This window comes from Ischnura elegans, chromosome 3, assembly GCF_921293095.1.
Source record: "Ischnura elegans chromosome 3, ioIscEleg1.1, whole genome shotgun sequence".
In the NCBI taxonomy this organism is placed as follows: domain Eukaryota; kingdom Metazoa; phylum Arthropoda; class Insecta; order Odonata; family Coenagrionidae; genus Ischnura; species Ischnura elegans.
The window spans coordinates 52518294-52542519 of record NC_060248.1 but is presented as its reverse complement, the minus strand read 5'-3'; the positions used below and the strand labels follow the sequence as shown (position 1 = coordinate 52542519).

At 37.3% G+C, this 24226-nt stretch overlaps 1 protein-coding gene across 1 annotated transcript in view; it reads left to right on the top strand.

Moving 5' to 3' along the window:
- Positions 1-761: 761 nt before the first annotated feature.
- LOC124155179 overlaps positions 762-24226 on the top strand; it is a 188168-nt gene continuing 164703 nt past the window's right edge. Inside the window, exon 1 of the mRNA XM_046528896.1 lies at positions 762-901. Coding sequence (XP_046384852.1) covers positions 762-901 — 140 coding nt within the window. The remainder of the gene's footprint in view (positions 902-24226) is intronic.

Sequence of the window (24226 nt, the reverse complement as noted above, 5' to 3'; positions counted from 1 at the left end):
ACAATTCACCGCTTTAAGACCGTTTTGCACGGGTCACGTACTTGCAAAATCTGACGTGTGTACGATGGCGCAGTCAAAATTGCGTCGTGTAAAGCGGTGAATTGCTAGAACACATGCGAGAATGCGTGGACGTGAGATGGCAAAATAGCAGTCCATGTTCTAATTTCGTTCATGCATTTGCGCAATTCCACGCCATTTTAGAAATTAATGCAGTTCTAACCTGCGCAATTCCGTACCCCGAGTAAAATGGCCTTTACACGACTCAATTTTGACTGCGCCTTCGTACACACGTCAGAGTGTGCAAGTACGTGTCCCATGTAAAACGGAATTTACACTTGAAATATCCTCCACAAAACACTCAAGCAGGGATCGAGCAATCTTTGCAAATTCTCTGCCGCTCCCGGGATTTGAACCCGAGCCCGCCGGGTGGGAAGACAGCACTCAAGCCACCACAGCAACCCTATCCCCTTTACGATTGTTACTTGTTCATCATTTTACAGAATAACTATTTTCTTACCGATAGGGTTAGGTCAATTTTGAACTTCTAGTGCGAGCCATTCCTTTTCCTTTGAACTTGGAACAGATTTCTCCCCCCACTCAAGCTTCAACCCACTCCATGGCCTTCTGCAATTCCCCTACACGTTCCACATTCCACTAGAACACCAAGGATGACCGCACCGGAGCGTAAGCCCGCCTCGAAATACCAATGCAGACGATGTAGAGGGGTAAGGCTGCTCGGGAGATGGGAAAGGGCATGTTTCATGGGAAGGACTGGAGTTCCAAGAGACTCCGAGATCCCGGGCGCAGGGTTGGAGTGGTTTGAGGTCGTGGAAGATGATGTATTGAGCACGAGCTCTTCGGCGAGGAACGCGGGCACCATTCACGGGAGAGAATGTGATAGGTACTGCCGTGGAGTTATATATTTACTCACTCCAACTATGACGTTTACACCATAAGCACAGATAATGGCTGTACAATCCTAGTAACCGACACCTTAAGCCATCAATGCAGACAAATATAAACGATTTTAATTTTTCCTCGCGAATACAATTCAGGTATTCTAATAGGGATCTGCACCAGGTTATTGCCGTCAAATCGACCGAAGTTTCGTAAAACGACATGTTTTCCATTATCAAAGCATGCTACTGTCGCAATAAAGGATATCGCAATACATTAACCTCAGACACAGGTGTATATTTTTTGGCAGGATAAATTTGCAAAAATGTACACCTGTGGAAGAAGTTAATATAGCCGCTACGGCTCTTGGATTAACAATTCAAATTTTCACTTTTGATTACTAAAATGCAACGATTAGGTACTTGAACGAGTTTTTGAGTAGTTAACAGTAAAAAGTACTTTTTTAAATGTAACGATTACAAGTTAAAATTACCAAATTCCTAACCGTTAACAGTAATTGGATTACCAATTTACATCCCATCACTGGGAATAACCTTTCACAGGAGGTCAATGTATAGCTTAAAAGAGTATAAACAACAAAAGACTACGTGAAGCTCATGCACAAGATTGAGAAGTGTCTGAGAAGCGGAAATACGCTCGGCATGAGCTCGTCACGTCATCAACTTATCTGCGAAAAGGTTAAGTTAGTCCATTTTACGTCGCGAATACCTCGAGAATCAGACGACGAATCGAAAAAGAGGAATAAAATGGATCGCACATTTTTCAATCCCCATCACAATCGTCAATAAAAGAAATTTGGTAAACGAGCGCATTAGAACGCAATGAATGAGGAGTGGAAAAAGGCAGCGTTGTCCGTGACACTTACCTGACCATTTCCAAGCACACCCACATGCACAAGCCATTACATCTAATGGATTGTTGGCTCCGTTGCCCGGTTTCAAACGACGAGTGAGAAGGCAAAGAAGGGGAGGTTGGCAGTGAGGCGGGGGCAAACGAAGTGAAGGGGTAGGTTGGAGAGGTGAGTGGCGAGGAGAAAGGGTTGAGGACCCGCGATATATGCAGAGCGATGGAAGGGCGAAGATAGGACGCAGACGAGAGAGGGTTTTGATGGAGGTGGCGATGATTTCGGAGCGTTGGCGCCGACGGTTGCCCTCTTGTCTTTCAGAGGCGTCGCTGGGAAATTCATTCCCAACATCCACCAACCATCTGTTATAACATCCCCTTTCTAATCACATGAAATTTTTACTTTTCCCCTTAGACTCGAAGTAATTTTCGAATCAGTTTAATGTAATAATTTTCAAGGGCGTAACCAAGATCATAACTAAGGGGGGGGGGGCAATCCATGGTCTAGAGGGGGGCAAGCCATGGTCTAGGGGGGGGGGGAGCAAACCAAGTGGTGACATTAGTTTATGAGATTATTTCCTTGAAAAAACAGTTTTATTTTAGTTACATAGGTATCTTATACTAATACATATCATTTTTCGTGAGTTTAAAGAAAATTTGTTGAATGCTTTCGTTTCAATTCAGCACTGATTTTGCTTAAAGACTTTTGCGATTTTTGCTTCTAGGGGGGGGGGGGGAAGTCAGCTGTCCCCCCGTGCCCCTCACTGGGTACGCCCATGGCAATTTTGACAAATAATATGTTCCCAAAATAGTAATCTTTCAGATTCGTGCGAATCAATGAAATTCAAAACAAGTTACACTTGGTATCAACATTGCCAAAAATTCGGCCATTTATTAATTGTCGCCTGAAGACTTCCGTCACGTGAATTACCCTCCATCACTTTTACTACCGCTTATTCGTGATGGTGCATAGGTATCTATCTAGCTATTTCCATGCATATGTAAGATATTACGCCACGCTGAAGATTATGTTGCTTAACTCGAAAGTCATCGTATAACAATCCTCCAATTGGTTTGACTCAGCTCAAATTTTATCACTTTTTGTTCATAATAACTATAAATTCAGACCAAATTATTAGAATAAAGCTCTATTTTTTATTAACTAAACAATATGTGACAACAATTTCAGAAATTAATTTTTCCATTGTAAGGCCTTCATTCAATGAGTATTTTGTCGTTACTAATTGAGTCTGAAAATATGATAAAAGTTCAAAAAGAAAACTCATTCTAATAAACATATCTAGTATTATTACTACTTTTTCATAGCCCTGAGGATGATTTTAAATTAATCGAAACGTTGGCTATAACTTGGTTTCAATTGACCTAAACTCCAAGAAATATCATAAAAAGTTGATAAACATATCTGGTCAATATTTAGATTGAAAAGGTATAATCAATGTGTTCTCACGTATTTGTAAACGTTTGTAGGCATAATCAAAAGTTGTAATGAGAAGTTTCTATACCAAATTTAATTTTTTCAAAAATTTAAAAGTTTCGGTGACCAAAAGCAGTTATTTTCTTACTCTTTAACTGTTATTCACCTTTGCTATTGTATCCTGTGAAAGTGAATATTATTCACGGTTATTGTTCATAAGCTCCTAATTGAATATTGGCTCAGCTTTGTCATACTAGGAACTCAAGACAAGCCGGAATCAACCTCTCTTCAATTAGTTATGTGTGGGAATGGACCCCTTGGATGGGTGGCAAACCCATTTGACCCCTTAGGAAAAAGGCAGGAAGGGATTCAAGGCATTGTGGCTACCTTAAGAGCAGACTGGTTCAACAACAGCCTTCATCCATATGTATGCGGGCGACGTGGACCGGATGGTCAGCTTTCGTGGGGGTTAGCAGAGGGTATGCCTGTGAGAATCGTTGCGTTACGTTGAAGGCATATGGACTTCCCTCAACAATGAAGGCATTTCATGGTTATTATGCTTCAGGGAGTAAGGGTACGAGGGACCGCTCCCTGGACGTGTTTATACGTTTACTTCTTTACTCCGGCACTTTTTTTTGGAGGACGACGAGGAGTATTTCTCGCTCGTAGAAATCTTATTAATATACATTCCCTGCGTCTCGAAGTAGTCCCTCCTGCACGATCACGTGAAAAATAGGCATACGCAGGGAATATCATTCCATCAAAATTCATTCCCGTCAATAATTCATGGCGCAAGTATGCTCATCATTATTTACCGCCTTATGATATGCCAACCTTAATCCCGAAGTCAAACTTTTAATCAATGCAACCATAGAGTAAGCACAGTAAGTACTTAGTATAGTACTATATTTGCAGACTCAATCAGTAACGACAAAAAAGTCATTGAATGAAAGCCTTAAAAATGAAATATAAATTTTTGAAGCGTTGACATCTAATGTGTGCTTTAGTAAATTGGAAATGAGACCTTGACTCGAACAATACAGTCAAAAAGTTAAATACTTATTTAATTTACTTACTCTATGCTACAATCCTAGCTATGCCCTCACGGTGGATCATGAAACGTGAATTTCCATAAATCTGAATATACTCTATGACTCACTCTCTCCTCAATCTTAAGTAGGAATTACGTTAACTTTGACTAAGTAATTCACATTCAGATAGCAGATACAAGTAAAAAAGCTGTTCATCCAAATCCATCTTCATGTAAAGCCTCAATTGATTGCCGATCTCTTACATGGACAATTTATAGATTTGCAATACCCGTATGAATAGCGTTCACAGCAAAATAATTCGTCATAAATGAACTCCGGGAGATAATTTATTATTTTTTATCAATTCATAATCCTGGTTCATGTTAACGTATGAATTACGTTCAATGCAAACACAAAAATCAATTGATTTCTACGAGAGGTTGAGAAGGTTTTTTTTTTCAAATTCCGGAATGTTAAGTCTTTCAGGTCATTAAGGACCGCAGGGCGTATATAAATTGTACTTGAATCATATGCGGAGAATTTTGAACTTAGTATGAATGAGGAGGTATTCGTGAAACCTTAAAATTTGCGGATATGGAATTTTGATTAAATCAGAAGAACCGTTTCAAAAGGATAATCCTTACGCTCAGTTCGATTGCTTTGTTTATTCAAAATGCATTGGATTTCCCAACACGCAAATTTCTAATTTAAAAGAAATCACATTAGCCAAAAAATCTTAATTCAAATTGATTCTTTTATCAATAGTATTGCTTTTTTCACAAAAAAACGAGACCGGAGCCTTGAATAGACGAGCATTCTTGGATTCTCTTGCAAAAACTGCGAAGATGTATAAATTCCGCGAGTTTTTGTTAATCTTCCCATTCAGATTTTCATAACTCCGAGAGTTTAACGATGATATTTTCCAAATAACAGGTACTGCTGCTTGGGAGGAAAATTCAAATCAAAGCATTGCCAGAGGCATCCAAATTCCACGACTCTGCGATGCATTTTCCACGCTGAAGAACTCTTTCTCAAAAGCTTTTTCAGCGTTATTTTTTCACGGAATACAGCTGGGGTCTACCAAAAGATGATAAAAAATAATGCATTGTGGGCATGCAAGATATGAATATATATTCTGTGGACTTAATGCGTCTCAACTTGAGGTAGGAGGCATTCCTCCGGGCCATTGTGCTTAACATCGGCTCAAGTACTGAGCATTAAAGTTGAGATAGATGCAAACAAAGGATTTTTTAAATTTGATTTTCAAGATTAAGCTCTGGAGGAAGAATATTTATGAATCAAGTGCAGTATTTCACCATGAATTTAGGGAATATGTTTTTGGAAATTGATTAGTGCATTAGGAATGTATGATTTCACATCGCCCATTGCATCCACATCCATTTCTCGAAAAGGCGATATCAATGTGTTACCACTAACCGGTTTAATTCTCAAAAAATATATACAAGATAAAGGGGATTTGATTCGGTTTAAATATTTATTTCATCATGCGCTAGGATGACAAAAAGGGCTCACGCTTACAGCCGTACTAAAAATTGGCAAACTTTAATATTAATCTACCTGTTGTACTATTTGCATTACAAAAAGATATTTTTGCATATAATAGAGCTGCTATTCCTGCTTTAAGTACAATTTCAGAATCTACCATATTGACTCCGTGTGAAATATACCCCATCATAGCGTTCTAAACGGGTAAGAACCAGAATGATTATCAAGCGTACACAAGTAAAAACTGCCCAAAACAATTAATTGAGGTACATATTATCACAAGGTATTATCATATCAAGATTTATTTCCGCAGTGAAAAAAGTGCAACAAATTCATTAGATAACGAATATAAAGCTGCATACCATAATTATTGCTCTTAAAAATATTAATACTTGAGTCGGAAAGAACTTACGATCAACACTGCATCCGTTAATATAAATTTCAAATGTAGCAACATATCAGTAATTACCAATAGCATCCTGATCGCTTCATTTTATTTTTCATCTTCATCGGATTTAGGGGGGGGGAGAGGTGGGCACGCCATTGCCAATAAGCTATTGGATAGTGAAAAAATAGAATTATATGGTGAGGATCAGTTTTATTGATCATTTTTTTAAGTCCTACTTGGAGAATTACAATCTCAATCGGCCTTTCATCTTATTGCACTCCATCCTATACACAAACTTAGATGTTAAAAAGCAATCATTAGAGGTTTTAATCAATTAAAGTTTTTCTTAGTATTAAACTATTATGCTCATATTAAGATTAATGGACGATAGAAAATAAATACCACCAAAAATATTTCTGAAGAAAAGGATTACGAAGCATTTCAAGGCTTCAAATTGAAAATATGAACCGAATACGAACGTGCCGCACCGATTCACAGAGATGCGAGACAAATCGAGATTTAGGATCGCTCATGAACCCGTGGGGCAGTTAAGCTCAGAGTGTCATTGGGAGACAATAAAACCAGACGAGAGAAGCACTCAATATTGCTCCCATTAACCCGAAGAACCAATACGATTAATGTGTCCGTAGCAATGGCTTTGCGTTACGTCTTTTCGGGTCCTCATAAACGCTGCACAGGTCGATTCGGGGGGAAGGCGACTCACGAAGCTATCTTATCCCCCTCCTTCACCAACTGAATTCCGCGTACTGAAAAATAATATTTGCTAAATAAATCTTAATATATTCATACCCATCAGCATCTGAGCTGTTTCAGGCTCGTTACATAGTCAGGGTGGTTGGAAAAAATAAAATTATAGTGAAATTTGAAAGAAATATTTATTGAAAAATATTGTGTAGAGTGGTACACATGTGTGCCCCTCAGGATTTTTACGACAAAAATTTTTATGCACTACGATGATACAAAGAAATTATTGTCATCAAGAATACTTTATTATCATTCATTATTTTCAATTCATCTATATTCTATAAAGCCCCCTAACGACCACTCATTCATTCATTCATTCATTCACTCACTCATACAAATGTTTGGGGTGAAGGAGACGAGATACGGCCAAAAGTCTTATGAAGACCCTCTCTAAAATTGTCTGAAACCCCAGGAAAAATTATGAAAACACTAAATTTACCATTATTTGTCTGTCAATTCATATAAAATTGAGTATGGGGATTAGTACAAAAAATGGCCACCAAATTCCAATGGCGGCGCGGTAGTCATACAAACGAACAATCATAGCAACATATTTGTTTATGCAAACAAGAGGAGCTAAATTGGGAATGAAGACAAAGGAATTAAAACGAAAAACTGATAAATATAAGGAAGGAAATAAGGAAAATAATATTTGAAGTGTATTTCTTTGCGTCTTCTTTCCGCAAGAACAAACATCTGTTTAAATCAAAGCGCATTCAAATGAAAAGCGGAGATATATAAGGTATGAAATTAGTTGTTGCTTTTTGGTACATTACATCGAAAGTGTGGTGGTTATTAATTTCAAAGTTAACAAGTGCACTAAATGACATTTTAGAAATATGATTCGTGCTGTTGACTATGGTTCTTATCTTGTTGGCGATACACGATTGTAGTAGAAAGACTTTTAAACAAGTCTTACATAATATAGGTAGGTAAAAATGATTATATTTTCATTTTTTGTGATGGTGATAACTTTTTATTTTTGTTTACGTTCTTTTTTCCGTTAATGTCCTTTTTAATGTACAATGTTATCCGTGAGCTGCAGGAGTGAATAGGCAGTGAATAATACAATATGGAAGATAAGTGCAAATAAAGGTATTTCGAATTCAATTATTTGTCTTGCGGAAATCACGTTTCCTTCAGTGACTAAGTTATTCAACTGTGAAAATTATCGAAATCTTGACATTCACAATGTCTTGTACACCAAAGGCTGTGATCCGTTACTCACCAGATTTATTGCGCATTGCGTTGGATATTAAAGCTGAGATATTTGTGTATCCCGATTCATTAAAACTTTAAACAGAGGTATTTCTGAAGTGAAATCATTCGCGATCAGGATAAGTTATATTACGATAAAATTCGTCATACTAGCCCCAATTCATGCTAAGGCGCATTTGTTCTAGATATTGATATTCAGTCCCTACGTAATTCGCTTACGAAGGGGAACAGCTGTTACATCTTATTCGTATATCAAGAATATGGTTGAGTTTTGTGGAAAATGATTAATAAACGTGTTTTTCATTGTAATACGTAAAGTCGTTATGTTATGATATTACGTATGCATTGGGTGTTACAGTGGAACGTGGTCTCAACGTTTTTTGTATTTGAATTGAATAAGTTAGGGAAACTCGTAGAAATTTATTTTACTTTTTTAGCCCCTCAGAAAAACGTTTCTCTTTATAAATATTTACATTCATATTGTAGCCTACGTACCATGCGCTCGTTTTACGTGAAAGTGGAAATATTGCTTATACCTAAGCTACCCAGCTTAAAAGTAAACGATCCTTAAGTAACAAGTAGCAAACAAAAAGCGTAAGACCTACCACAGTGAGCATAACAGGCCGCAGGCCTTTTTCGGGGGGGTCTAGGGGGGCAGAGCCCCCCAGCGAGCAAAGCGAGTATAATATTTATAAACATCATTTATTAGTTTTAAACAATTGAATACATAGCACGTGTATGTGCACGTGTATGCACGTGTGTGTGAATACATAGCTTAATGAAAACACTTGACGCAAACTTATCTTGTTTGCCGTTGTGTCATCCATCTTGTTTTACGAATGAAAAACAAAACACATGTGGCATGTTGTGGCAGAATCGTGTACTACAATGTACAAAGAAGTGCAGCGGCGGGTTTAAACGACAATAAAGCCTGAATCACACGGTCGTTTGTTCCGTCCCTCTTAGTGATCACTCGAGCGATCGCTTTTCGCGACCGGAAAAGTGATCGCTCTGAATCTCACGGTCCCTCCCGCCGTCGCTTTTCGCATCATTTCCGATATGACAGCTCGTTGTCATATGACCCGATTACCGAAAATATGTAGCTTGTTTAAGTTTACCTATGTCGTTTCCACGATTGCCCAAATCTTGCGCTGCAATCGCTCCATACGGGCATGCGTTCTGATTGGCTGATATAGTGTTTAAGTGACGGTTTCACCGACGAAAAAGGCGACCAGACGAGTGATGAAAAAGTGATCGGAATCTTCATCATTATCGTGAAAAACAATTTCGCGCGACAATCATTTTCGAGTGATCACTCGCGTGATCACTTCAGGGATCACGCGAAAATGACGAAAAAAATGATCGTGTGATTCAGGCTTATGTCAAAGTTGAAGGATTACAATAGTAAAAACCTAGAGGCACACGTGTGTATGTATACCTTGGGTTGAAGAGGTTAATAATATTTCATCCCTAAAATGAAATTGAAGTAAACTGTTCCATATGCCATCAGACAAGTAATACGATATGCGTGAAGTTATTATAAAAAGCAATTAATATGCAAACAATGAAAATAAAAAATTGTAATTCCGAATAAATTTCATGAAGGACAACGTGACACGTCATCATTTGGTCACGTTGACACATGTTTTACTTCACATAAGCCGATGTAATGGCTTGACTCCCAAGGTAACGAGTTATAAATTTCAGCGTTCTAAAAATCGCTAATTTTAATTTCATACAACATTAATGTATATAAATAAATAAAATCGTGCACCTTTTTGCCATTCAGATTAAATTTTAGTTCTAGATATTAGTTAAAATGGACCTCAATTCGTTTTATAAATGTAACTTACGATTTAATACCAATTTTTTAGACGGTTAAAAACATTTTTAAAGGCGAAGCCCTAAGTTTTAGGCATAGTCATACATTTAATTGTAAAAATTCAATATAAACTAATTGACGCCTGTGCTAAAAACTATAGAACGAATTCTGCATTAAAACTTTAAATTATTAATAATACTTGATGTTTGCACGCCCTTATAGTCCAGGAAATGAAGCGTTTTGGCTTGCAATTTTTTCAAACTGAATCGATTTTCTTGAAATTTTCACAATAAGTAGGGCATATACCAAGAATCAAAATCTATATCATGCCGACGGGCGCTTTTACCCTGGGGGTGGTTTCCACCCCATCTCGGGGGTGGAAAATTTTAATTATATTTTGACCACAGGAATCGATAGAAAAATAAATTCTAAGAATAAAATGTTCCTACCATTGTTTGCGTAAAATTAATATTTTTCGAGTTATTTGCGATTGAAAGTAACAGTTTTTTGACAAAAAAATCAACGATTTTAATCGATTATAGGCAAATAACTTGAAAAGTATTAATTTTATTAGGAAATTGTGAATTACAAACCTGTAGCTTGTAAAAAATTAAATAAAAATCTTATTTTATATTTCCTTTATGACCAATTCGGACCGAGCTACAACTTGTTGATGGTTATCTATTGTTTGTCATACGCTAAATTTGAAAGATTCAATACCAAATAGCGGGAAAAATGTAATTTTCGAGGAAATATTAAATAATCTGTTTAAAAGTGTTTTTAAATATCTTTCTTATAATGAGAAAAAATATTTTTTACCATGAAATTTGAGTGAGTTATGATTAAAAATAAGATCAGTCCCTACTTTTTTGTACGAAAAAATCAGTGAAAACAACTCCTTATTACCACACTAGACAAAATTGATCAATGCCCTTCAGTATTTCTCTTTATTTAAGTATTGTTATTTGATCTTAGAAGTTTTTTAAATTTACAACGCTAAATATTGTAAAAATGGAGGAAAAAGTGAAAAGTCGTTTTCTACAATTTCGTTAAAAATGCTCTTTTTTTCAAAATAACTCCAAAAAAACTGGAGATATGAAAAAAATGCAAGAGTAATAAATTTTAGCTTCTTTATTTTAAAATATTTTGGTGTGTTTTAATTTTCTATACAATAAATATTTGGTGAGATATTGATAATTAAAACCTCTATTTCCAAGGGAGCTCCACCTTATTTAAACCCTTAAATCCCTCCCCTTTCAAAATTAATGACTCGAAAAAAATTTAATTCACATGAACTTGTAGTCAGTAAAAACCCTACAAAATACAATTTAAATGAGCTTGCTATCATAAAAAATAAAGGAGCTATGTTTGAAATACCAATCAAATTTATTTTCGAAAAATTCGAAATCCACAATTCAGAGCATAATATTCCTCATAATCAGCATATACTTTGTGTACTTTACGTTAGAAGCTAACGATACACTCAAATTTGCTACAAAATAAACACACATACCCATAAGATGTATATATAGATGTGAGTATGTGTGCTCTCGCTCACAGTGACCTGTGAGCATGCATGTGGTGGGAAGACTGGAAGCCATACAGTCTCCGTTTGATTGTGTTTCATGTAATGTCTACATAAATGTGCATTTATTTGTTTATGTCACCATGACGAAGTTTGTTCTGTTTATCCAATTGTTATATCTTTTCTGTGCTGTGATTAAAATCATGAGAGAAAAAAGAGAATACGTAATAAAAGGAGTAAGAAAGTGAATAAGAAGATACAATGTGATAAATAATTTTTATTTTTAGGGTAAATAATTTTTTTACATTAACCCCCAATAAGGGTTGATTATTATGGGTTGAAACGCCTAAAATTATTTTCCAAACAAAAAAAATAATTATACAAATAATTTAAACTAAATTTTACTCGTAATTAGCTTTAAAAAATAATTTTTTAAGTTTCAGCTTTTAGGGGTAGTTTTCACCCCTAAAAAATAAAAGGCGCCCTTCGGCATAATATAGATTTTGAAGAAGGGGGTATGATTAGTCTAATCCCAAATATTTATGCAAATCGATTCGGTTTGAAAAAAAATTTTAAAAGAGGTATGATTAGTATAAACACAAATTTTTATGCGAATCGATTCAGTTTGAAAATTCTTTTTTACATTAACCCCCAATAAGGGTTGATTATTATGGGTTGCAACACCTTAAAATTATTTTCCAAACATAAAAAAATAATTGTACGTATAATTTAAACTAAATTTTACACGTATTTAGCTTTAAAAAATAATTTTTTAAGTTCCAGCTTTTGGGGGTAGTTTTCACCCCTAAAAAATAAAAAGCGCCCTTCGGCATAATATAGATTTTGAAGTGGGGGGTATAATTAGTCTAATCCCAAATTTAGGTGCAAATCGATTCAGTTTGAAAAAATTGCAAGGTTTTTCACTTTTATGAGCTTCATTTCCTGGACTATTAGGCCCTATTATTAATTTTAATGCAGAGTAACATATAATTTTCACGCCGGCAGTAGACAGGGGTGAAAATATTCCAGGCGGGCAGTTCCGGGGCGGAGCGGAGGTTGATGGCTCGTCGTGGCGGCGAGATAGAGGGCATTTATCGGGCCGTGCGAAATCAATTCCTTTCGTGAGAGAGTGCTGAATATGCAAGCGGTTGCCCCTCTGATATTTCTTCCACGCCTTCCACCGAGTCGGCGGAAACTGGTGCCACGCCCCTGCGGGAACAGCAGCTAGTCGAGCGGCAAACGTTCGGGAATCCAGCCGAGGGAAACATTCGATTCATGCATCACGCAAAAAATACCTCGGGAGCAAGAATGGAGAATTTCTGAGAGACAAGAAATTCAAGAGTAAATTAAAATACCTCTATCCAGGTTCGTAACAATTGTTGATGAGTTCATTTTGTGGAAATTCATCGATAGTAATGGTACAAACAGCTGTAGTAATTTTCCACACTATACACGTAATAGATTGGAATATAATAGTATATGTAATGTATATAATATAATGTAATTTTTATAAAAGTGCGAAAAATTACTACAGATGTTTGTATCATCGCTATCTATCCATGATATTACACCCAATTAACCGCCAAGGCAATTACTTAATGTACCCGTTAACCTAGGAACTCCAGACAAGACGCGCTCAGAGTCATGGATGTAGTTATCCGAATAATATAAAATACAGGCAATGGAGAGTATTAAAATTGACCAATAACCCTTTAAAGTCATGCCATCACGTATCTCTCTGCTAAAAAAGAATTGCGATATCATTTCCTCCATTGAGTTTTTACTACAAAATCGTATCCAGTAATCTGTTCATTATGGAATATGGGACAATTTCAAGGTTTGAACCCAACTGAAAGAGACTAAGACGACATATCAAACTCCATATCATCTATAATAACCAGGTTATCATCAAATTAGAGATATCTCATCAAGATTTTAAGGAAGCGGAATTTGCGGGCATAACTAATTGGGTATTAGATAACTAATTGGATATTACTTAATCCCCGAGTTATATTTACGTATTCATGACAGCTAATGAATTTAATCGTCACCACTTATAAAATTCTGAGCATTGATTTAAAATCTCATGCGTAATTTTTTGACGCCAAAAAATTGTGTGAAAAGAAAAGAAAGAAAGGAAGGGACAGAAAAAAGTCACCAAGTTGATGGTCGGGTAAAAAGGCCTCCCGGTGAATCATATATTTCTCTCTCCTACGTAGAGTCCCTCTATTTCGTTAGAATTTAGTTTCTCGAAATTAAAAATGGAATAGCTTCGTCACCTGGGCTTCAGTAATGGATTTTTCATTCCATTACTTTAGCCACTATGTTTGCTGTCCCTCATGGTGGCGTCACTAATCCGCCTTCAATCTTTTTTAGCTTATGGAGCTCCAATTTAATAAAACTGCAATCAACAAAACTTTAATTAATTTGTGATTCGTGAAATTTACTGGAGGAAAGAGATGAGAAAATTACGGGAAAATAGGGTAGTTTCCTTCATCAAAGAAAACGAAAGGCATTGCTTGCGATTCGTTACCCACCATTAGTGTATCCATAATACACAAATTATTTGGTTTTTGAAATACCGGTTTAGACTAATGGCAAGGGTCATTTGAAAAAGGCCAGATTGGCGCCCATGCGATTCCACTCCACGTGACGTCACAGGGACCTAGTTTCTACACGAGAGGATAGGAGTTATACATCGTCTGAGGTTACCAATGCATGCATGAGGCACAGAGCTCAGGGAAACATGTCTTAATAATCACTTATTAAAACTGGCTGAGGTCGGAAAGTTTTTTTCGTTTGATAAGGTATTAATAAACCTTTTTTAAGCCAAGCGCTACCAGCTAGCAAGGTACTCAGCTACCCGCTAGCATCCTGCGTCCTATCAGCGCTCAGAGCCTCGATCAAGGCCACCTCACAAGGCGGGAGGGGGAACCAGAAATGCGTCGCACGGACTTTTTCCCATCATTCCTACTTACGCGTCGCGTTTCCGCGCGCTTGAAATTTTTCACTTTTCATTTATTCGCGAAAAATAGATATCGTCATTTAAAAATCTAAAAGCGTGAAATACGTACTCCAGGAGTAATAACCTTTCGATTTAGGCAATAAAAAAATAATATTAAACCACCCTATTACTCTTTCATATGCATTTTCACTAGACAGGAGTAGTCACTGGTGGGAAGACAGTCTTCCAATAGTAGACTGAATATTTTTGGGAGACAATATAAAACCAATTTGGGAGAAGAGATGTTACGAAATCCAACTTATTTGAAAATGAAACAAATTTTACTGTAGACAATATATATAAGTAAACAATTAAAAAGGCATGGTACTTTTGCACACAATTTATTTGAGACGATTGGTTTTATTAAAAAAATTGTGAAAAAGTACCATAATAATAATTATAATTGTTTACAATGGATTTTCACAAAGTTAAGCCTGAAGCAATCGAGTTTATCGAATGTTCTTAGTAATTAAAAGGTGCCTTTTTGAAAGATAATCCGAAAATGACAGCCCAAGATATGCGCCTACGTGGGCTATGTGAGCCCTTTGGAGCGGTTACAGGCTGGAATACGTAAGATAAGAAAAACCAAATTATTCACACATCAGTAGTTTCATAATGGTAGTACCAGAGGGGAGACCACACAGAAGTAATACACCCACTTAGAATTATTCCCTTTTATAAGTATCTCAATATTGCCTCCATGGCTGCCGTAAAAGCTTTGACACTTCAGATAGTGCATTAAAATACTCAATTGATGCGGAAAAACGTACAGCGATCCACTCATAGTAATATGTACCGAGTCCTATTCTCCCTTAACCAATAAAATATTTATTTCTGGGAAGCTACAAAATCGGCAGCAATCACTTTTCATAGAGTCTGAAAGGATGAAAAAACGTTCATTTACGTATTTATGAATGGTATCACGTGGTCGACGCTTTAAAAGCAGAATGCTACCACCGTATGCGTATGCCGTAAAGATAAACACGTAAGCGCACTACTTCACGGTAAATTGCCTTTCATTCCCATATTTACTACCCTCCACATGGAATCGTTTACTGGAGAATTACAGTCCGTCTTCTTTAAGCTCTCGAAACACAAGATACTTTATGAGAAAGAAAGGACGCATATAGCCTATATCAAAAGGTTGCTCATACCCTCAAAGGTGGACAGTTGATAATCTGGTACCGGTATCGGGTTTTGTAGATCCATTCTTGAACGTCTTCTGGCTTTAGTTTGATCAAAATTCAACTGAACGTTTTATCATTTCATCATTTTCTCATCATATCTTTCCAAAAATATAGAATGCTAAAAAAATATCAAAGCTTTAAGCTTGAAAGACTTTTTAAACGGTAAATAATTAATATTCCCACCACTTTTTAAAGTTAAAAGATAAATAATTGTAATTTTATCGAAATTAATGATTTTTTCTAAAAGCAGAAAAAGTGTGGGCAACCTTTTGAAGTTTTTTATGCAATAGCAAAGTTCTCAGTGATAATGGTGAAAATTTATGGAATTCAGTAACCGCTTCCGTCCCACCATTACAAAAAATTCTCTTCCTCCCCCGTTTGGCAGTGAACGTCCTGGATATAGGTGATGATATGAAAAACCTTTGTAAATAATGGAAACATTCCAATATTTTACTTTCATATCAGGAGTGAATTATTAAAGAGCAATATTTTTTTCACATTTATCGATTTTTTTTCATTTTCACCCATTAATTCAAATGTATAGCTCACTACAATTGCACAATTAGGGTTATGCTTTTTGCAAATCATTCAATAATATCCATTCTTGATTTTATCAGATATTGTTGAAGTCTAACCATTTTACTTGTAAAATATACCCTAAACTCGAATATCACGAGAAAATCACGCATAAAAGGAAAACTTAGGGGAATACGACTGACATTTCGCATTCAAATTTCAGTATCATTATCTCTTCAAATCCACCCTAATATACAAGTAGCCAACAACTGCCAGCTGCGTAGTCATGTTTGTGATCTTCCCGAAATTTTTTCTCGATACTACGTCGCACCTTAATACCAACTGTTCCAAAAAGTGAACCGCTGCCAACTGTTAAATTAAATGTGGCGAGCTATATTCACTAACTCTTGGTTTACTTTATGGTATTCCATTAATTTTTTTTCTGGATATACAAAAATACTCATACCACTTCTTTTTTTATCAAAGCGCGACCCGGGTTTCAATGAATTGCCATCATCTTAGGGCGCTAATTATTAATTAATATTAGGCGCTAATTATTAATAATTAGCGCCTGAAGGTGATGATAATTCATTGAAACTCGGGTCGCGCTCTGATAAAAAATAAGTGGTATAAGTAATTGTTTATATCCTGAAAAAAACTTGTGGCGAACTATCCTAAATTTCTGGTCAATATATTTTTAACGCTGTTAATAAAGAATTTGGTAGCTACTTCTACACTGGCTTTAAGGTACATGAGACGAGTTCCGCGAGAGCGCATCTTGAACAAAAGACGGATACAAAGAAGTTATGAGAGAGGGAGTAAGGGTGTGAGCTAATTCCCTGCCTGCATCGCTCGTGGCATGGCGGTAGTGGTGACATCACATCGATCTGTTGAGTCGAGGCGGAACCAGACGGCTGAAGAAAGTCGCGGTCGTGAGACGGCACGGGAAGAGACAGATAGTGGAGGCTAGGGAATCCATATGGTGATACACAATGCTCCTTATTATGTAACAGCCAGTGCGCACCGAATGGAAAGAAATGGCGCACGTCATCAAATGTTAACCCTTAACCAGTGACGTGCAATTCTTGTTACACTCCCAGTGGCGTGCGGTCTGGGAGACCACAATAAATCAAAAGTTCATAAAATATTGCTACGCCATTTTTATTGTTTTGTTTAATTTTTCTTTGAATGCTTAACTATTTTGAAACTTATATTAAAATTTTTACACTCCCAATACGAACCAACTTGTCATAAAAAATTGTGATTTGAAGCAGGATCAAAAAACTGATGCCAAAAACACTAGAGTAATAATTATTATATTTATGTATCAATATTTCGCCAGATTCAAAAAAGGCCTTAAACCTTAAAGTTGGAAGGCTAAGTAGTAAGTAGCCATGAAATTTATCCCGCTTATTCCTTTTCTTGATGCATTCTTAGTAAGTGACATGCGGTCTCATAGACCGCTTATCGAGTTCAATTGCAAATTTACAGAAATTAATAAAAGGAACGTTAAATTTTAAGAATGGGATGTCCTTGTTATGCAAAAATATGAAGCTCACGAGAATTATAGATACTTTTAAATCTTAATTTTGAAAATATTCATAATTTTAGAAACGCAGCGGTCTCTCAGACCGCACGTCAACGGTTAAGGGTTAGCATGACGGTGAAGGTTGGAAAAACGAACATTAGTTCACGGAGTAATATTAATCAAATGTTCGCTTGAAGTATGAGTGCTTCAGATTCAGTGAAGAGGTTTACGGGATATTCACCGCGGGATATTCACCGCGTCTGTCCACTTTTGCAAACGATAGTTTTAAATTTAAGAATACCGGGACTAGCCACGATGATAAATTTACGGAGTAACCCGTAGTGCACAAATTGTGCGAAAAATCCGCAGAAAAAAAGGTTTACCAGGCTAAAGCACCCGACCGGAAATGGCTGGATCCGGGTTTGAATCCTGATCAAGAAGAATGATTTTTTTTCTCTGTGGATTTTTCACACAATGACAGTTTCACCAGTTTTAGCTGGATTCTTAAGGTCGATGCAATGCAGAGAGGTGGTATTGACCGTCACTTATACACTTTCGTCGGATTCAGGTGCCTTCTCATCGGTCCATTAGTTCGTCGACCTGAATAATCCAGCGGCAAAACCGGCGAAACTGTAGTCTATTAATTATAAGATGGACACATGCGTGCAAATTCCTTCAGCGAATCTTCACCACACCATGAGAGCCTAAACAAGGATATGAATGATTAACGTAAATCGTTAAAAGCGTTTGTGATTAACGTATGGATTCGTTTGTGGACTGCAGCGAGTTTACGTCCTCGACTTACCTGAATTGGTGCTGACGTCAAGCGAAAAAGTTTATACAAAATCTAGCTATTAATTTTATTCTTATTGTATTTTAATGGTAGCTTCTTAGAAAGATAATTGTTTTGTGAGTCAAATAAGTCAAACCCTCTTTTTCTGGTACCATTCTCCTCCTGAAATCTTAGCCACTGGATACTCTTCTACTTCTGAAATGTGTCTTTAAAGTTGGATGGATGACTTTTTTAAACGATACCTAAATTTATTTATTTACCTGCAATGTTTGATTTTACATGTACTGTACAGCTACGACACTTAAAGTTCCTGCGTACATCTGAGTTGATGCTGGCAGAGAATTCGAATTTCAATATATAATTTAGCTACAATTTATTTCTAATATTCTTTATACGCATCACGAGCGAGGAATGTGAAACTTAAGGTGAAGGTGGGTGGTGAAAAACTTGAGCAGGTGGAGCAGTTCAACTATTTAGGCAGAACGTTAGAGGAAAAAGGATACAGTACCAAGGACATCAGGAAGAGATTTGCATTAGCAAAGGAGGCGTTCATGAATAGGAAGGAGCTTCTGAGAGGTTCGCTATGTAAGAAATTTAAAGAAAAGGTTAGTAAAGAGCCTGATCTGGAGTGTAGCGCTTTACGGTGCAGAAACGTGGATACTTAGGAAGGAGGACGAGAGAAGTCTCGAGGCATTCGAGATGTGGGTGTGGCGAAAAATGAAGAAGGTGACGTGGACGGAGAGGAGGAACGGTGAAGTGCTGGATATGGTGGGTGAGGAGAGGCAGCTCTTAGATGAGATACGGAGGAGACAGAAGGTATGGATGGAGTTAGTGCTTAGGGGAGAGAGGATGTTGAAAACAGCGTTCGAGGGTAGAATGTTAGGTAAATGAGGGAGAGGAAAGAAAAAATAAGATTTTTAGATAAAATGAAAGGGAGTATAGGCCTTATTGTGAGTTGAAGAGGGAAGTGGTTGACGGGGAGGGAGGATCCCAGAATTCTTCTCAAATACTCTATGGAAACCTACCGTAATCGGTAGAATACTTTAATAAAAAAATTTTTGTTCCCGAAATGATAACTATTTTGCGATCCAAATGAGTCATATATTTCTTTTCCAGCATTGTTCTCATCCAGATGTCTTTACCGCTGAGCCCTCTTCTCCTTCAAAATCGCACGGCCCAATTTGGGTGGATAAGGAGCGTGAGGAGAGGGAGGGACAGATGTGGAAGGGGGTTGCTTTTTATTCCCCGGCGGTCGGAGGGAGGGAGTGAAGTTGGAGAGAGAGAGAGTGTGTCGGGGAAGATGAGATGGATTGAGGGAGGCGCTCGTATCCCTGGGGATTTGGGAGGATTTCCAGTGAGTTCCTTCGTCGGCGCTATGTTAACCTTTTCTGGATAGAGTTCCAACGAGTGGACTCAGGGCTTAGCAGCGTGAGCGTCGGGAGGGCTGTCTTCGGAGAGGCTTCGAAGCTGTGGAGAGGAGGAGGGAAGATGGAGAGGAACGCGGTTTGGCGGAGGGTAGGGGATCAAAACTGTGACTCGAGAGCGAAGGAGTAAGTTTTTCGAAGAGAAAGAGGCTGGCGCGTTCCAAAACTAATCGCTTAGTTCAGCCCGTTCAGTGAGTTCTACTGGCTGTGCTCCAAAGTAGTTTTTGTGCTAATTCAAAACTAATTCCAGAAAATGAATACCATTTATTAAGTAAACTACGCACGATTTAATGCGTTTAAACTGACTATGAAGCCTTGATAAAAATTTAATCTGCTAAAAATTAAACTTAAGTTTGCGCAATAATAAAAAAAAATTAAATTTTGTCTATGTATGCAATAATTTAGCCAGGCTATTAACTCCAACTGAAGGTAGCTACGTGAGGCTTACTTTGTGGTACTATACATGTTTTTGCATTTTTTTCTAATATGTCTAAAAACATACATAATTTAAATTTAACGAACAATTCATTTCCATTTTAGGGTGAAGAAAATATGACTAAAATTGTGCATCTTTAAAAAATTGTGAGTAAGGTAGAACGAATTTTTCATTGCCGCGTAAAATATTATAACTTGGACCAGGGATGGAACAGAAATCATATAGAATGTAAAAACTATAACTAAAAATTATTAGAATGAATAAAATTTATATTGACGTAAATTTGGAAATTTCAAATGAGTATTTGCATTAAAAAATATAAGCTCCAACACCATGCACAACAATATATCTCTATCATGTACGGCATTTTATGAAAATAGTATAAAACTGAAGAACGATTGAACGTGGGATTAATGAGAGAAAAAATACCCGCAGTGATATGAAAGAATAACTCCGGCAGCTCTCGAGAAGAAATCTTTACGTGAGGATAGTCCAGGATTCAGTTTAAGGGAGAGTAATCAGCAATGAAATAAAAAGGAAATCCGAGAGAGCTGCGGCGGAAGCGAGAGCTCTCCCGAATTCCATCCGTCCACCATTGGGATCCCTCCTCGCCCAGGGAGGCAAGTTAGGAGCCGACTCCAAACAGTGGACGACTGCGTGGACCTTGGTCATTAAGGGAGAGTGTTGTCGTCCCACGGCAATTCTGGGGAAACTACACCGTAGTTCTATCCCGTCTTTCCTCTTCCTTTTCTTTCCCAGCGAAGAGGGAAGGGCAAGAGGACAAAGACACAAGTAGAGAGATCATCATAATGCGATTTAATACTGCTTATATGTTTCAAGCGATACAATCAATTAATTTAAGAAACCTTTTTAAAAATTTCACACACCCGGGTTAGTGTACCGTGTTCAGCCACTCATCTTCGAATATCGAAATTAACGAGTGATTTTCAACTATCAAAATAGTTTCAAATTGAAGAACGGTTTAACGTGGGCATGAGAGGAAAACAGAGGAAAATATACACAATGCTACAGGAATGACTCATCCTGCTTTCGAAAAGACATCTTTACGATGGAGATGTCCAGGCTTGAGGTTAAGGTGCTTTCAAGAATTAAGAATTAGCTAACACAGTGATGAAGAATGTATGGATAAGACAAGCGTTACATTGGTTAAACATAGTTTTTTCAGGTTTTGAAGTAATATTAGTCCATCAGAAGGGATTTACTAAAATAATCACATTATTTAAGGAACTAATCAAATTTCACGTTCCAATTTCATATTCGCGTAGAGAAGAAGATAAAGAGATAAAAAAGAGAGATCAATTATCATAACACCATTCAATACTGCATGTATGTGCCAATTGATATCTCTTATTTAAGGAGGGAAAAATACTGTCAAATTATTTTTTCAGACACCCGGTTTTGTGAACATTGTTCAATCTCTCCTCAATTCCTGACGAAACTAACTAGGGCACGGAGGTAAAGAAGTTAGTATAAGTCATGAAGTTGTCGTCCAGTTAATCAAATAATTAATTTTGCGCTTTGAATCAATATTGACCGATAAGGGATAAATTATTACAATATACAAGGTACTAATCATATTTCACATCTTTTCAACTGGAGCAACCAAGTAGGTGTGCCCACTACTGCGCCAAATGGATGGAGCTTCCGCCCAATGACCACATCATATAAACTACACAATCATTATCCCTCGCATCCTAAATCATGGATCCCTTCAAAAAAGAGTCATCAAGAAGGACATAGAAAAAATGGGCAAAAAGAAATGAAGAGATATAATAAAATTTCATCTCAAGGTGCCATTCCCACTTTAATAAGGACGGCTATCCGTTGAAACTTAGATCGGTGTAATTTTTACTGAAGTGTGGAAAATTACAAAAGTCTATGTGTTTTTCTATCACTATGATAGAGCAATTCCACCAAATTAAACCTGAGTCTACTGTTTATTTTCAATAAATGTTGCTTTATGGCAACCTTATTAGACTAGTAATCGAGTACGCGGTCTGAAAGGGTATATATCAAAATATGGAACTTTGATGCAGGCTGCCAATCACTTACTTCGACGCAAAGAGACAAAAATAATAGACGCGGCCATTTCAGACAGTTATATCAATTTTCACAATTTTAGTCAAATAGCTGGCAATGAATGAATGGCAAAAATGTGAATCGAACATGATTTTTTATCCAAAAATCATTGTAGATACGACAATTTTTTTAAATAGTTGCTTCTTGACCTTAGATCATTCTCATATATGACTCTTAAGTACTCAGCTTGCAAGCAAAATGGTTGATTGCATGAGAGAGTTCCTGTGCTAATTTAACGTTGGATCAAACGCTTACAAAAAAATATATTCACATTCGCACTACTTTGTAACGGATGCCCTCAAGCACTAAAGCTAGCAGTGCATTTTTATGTTCCATTGCGGTACTCGGTTTTTCGATGCAGGAGGATGTAGGGTTGATGCGGCAGTAAACAATGGAGATTCATCTACAAAGTGACAGTAATAAAGGATTGGGAGACCGAATAAAAGAGTAAAGGAGCCATAAACGAGAAGGCACGGAGGCGTAAAAAAGTCTCTTCAAGAAAAAAATGATAATAAGAGCGCTTCATCCTTTTTCCTTTCTGACTTTTTGCTTTCGTCGGGATAAATCTATATAAACCCAAGTGTTTCCGTGATGTTTGCATCCAATTGGAATTCTTAGAAAAGCTGGGAAGGAAACCAAATCGAGTTTCAATCGGAACCTCACAAAAGCACTGTTTATCTTTGCGAAATACACCCAATATAATCCAATAGACGGAGAGAGGCGATATTATTTCTAAATACAAATTAAAAACCATATCCACTTCACAAAAACTCACATGAAACAAGCTCCTTACGCATTTGAACTACAACTCTGACCACAACCGTCTTATAAAATTAATTTTGATACCTACCTGTAGTGCTTCACACATAAATTGTAAGCTCTGTCACAAAAGAATAGTATGGAAACAACACCCGCAAATTTTTGCCATGTACTATTAATGATAATTTAAACTTCAGGAATTATTTCGGCTATCTCCCTGAAGGAAACGCGATTAATTCACCTTTGATTTCCTACGGTCACCGAATTTTCGAGATTTTGGAAGACCTCTTTCCACCAACGGAGGTGCCGAAAAACGTTCTCATGGTGAGCAGAAGGGGGATGGATAAAGGAAAATACTCGAAAAGAAGGTGGAGGACAGCCCCAGGCAACCCGAAGCCTTTCACGGAGAGGAAAGACTGAGAATTCGGAAGGCGAAAGCAAATGATATCCAAACCTCCGCGGAACATTCCCCCAAGCAATTCCCGGGAAACCGCCTCCCACCTCCTCCCCCTCCTCTTATCTCCTTCGCATCCAATATGTTTTCAATAACACGGAATAAATAGGTGGTATGGGGAAAGGGGAGTCTTCTCAGGGACCCACAGGACCGTATGGGTTGGAAGGGCTCAGGGATCTCCAAAACCGGAGCCAAGGTTGGGGAAGAACAGGAATTCGGGAATGGAGGGGGGTTGGAATCCTTATTACTTCCCTTCTTCCCAGCCTCGATTGCTCGCTAGTGGTGAGATTCCGACACAGTTCTTTCCTTATTTGTTCTCACAATGGTGCGAAGGAGAATAATGGAAATTGTGAGGCCTTCCGCGTCGAAAATTGTTCCCCTTTATCCCCAGCTCACTCTTAAGGTATCTCTACCGTTTTACAAGCGCTCGCGAGATACCATACGCTCGTATTGCTTCCAAACACACCCTGAAGGCACTTGGAAAACGAGTAAAATTATGAAATTTGTTAATCTCACTTCTGTTACATTTCATGCACGCTCTCAACCTAACAAACAAATAGGGAAGCAATCAATT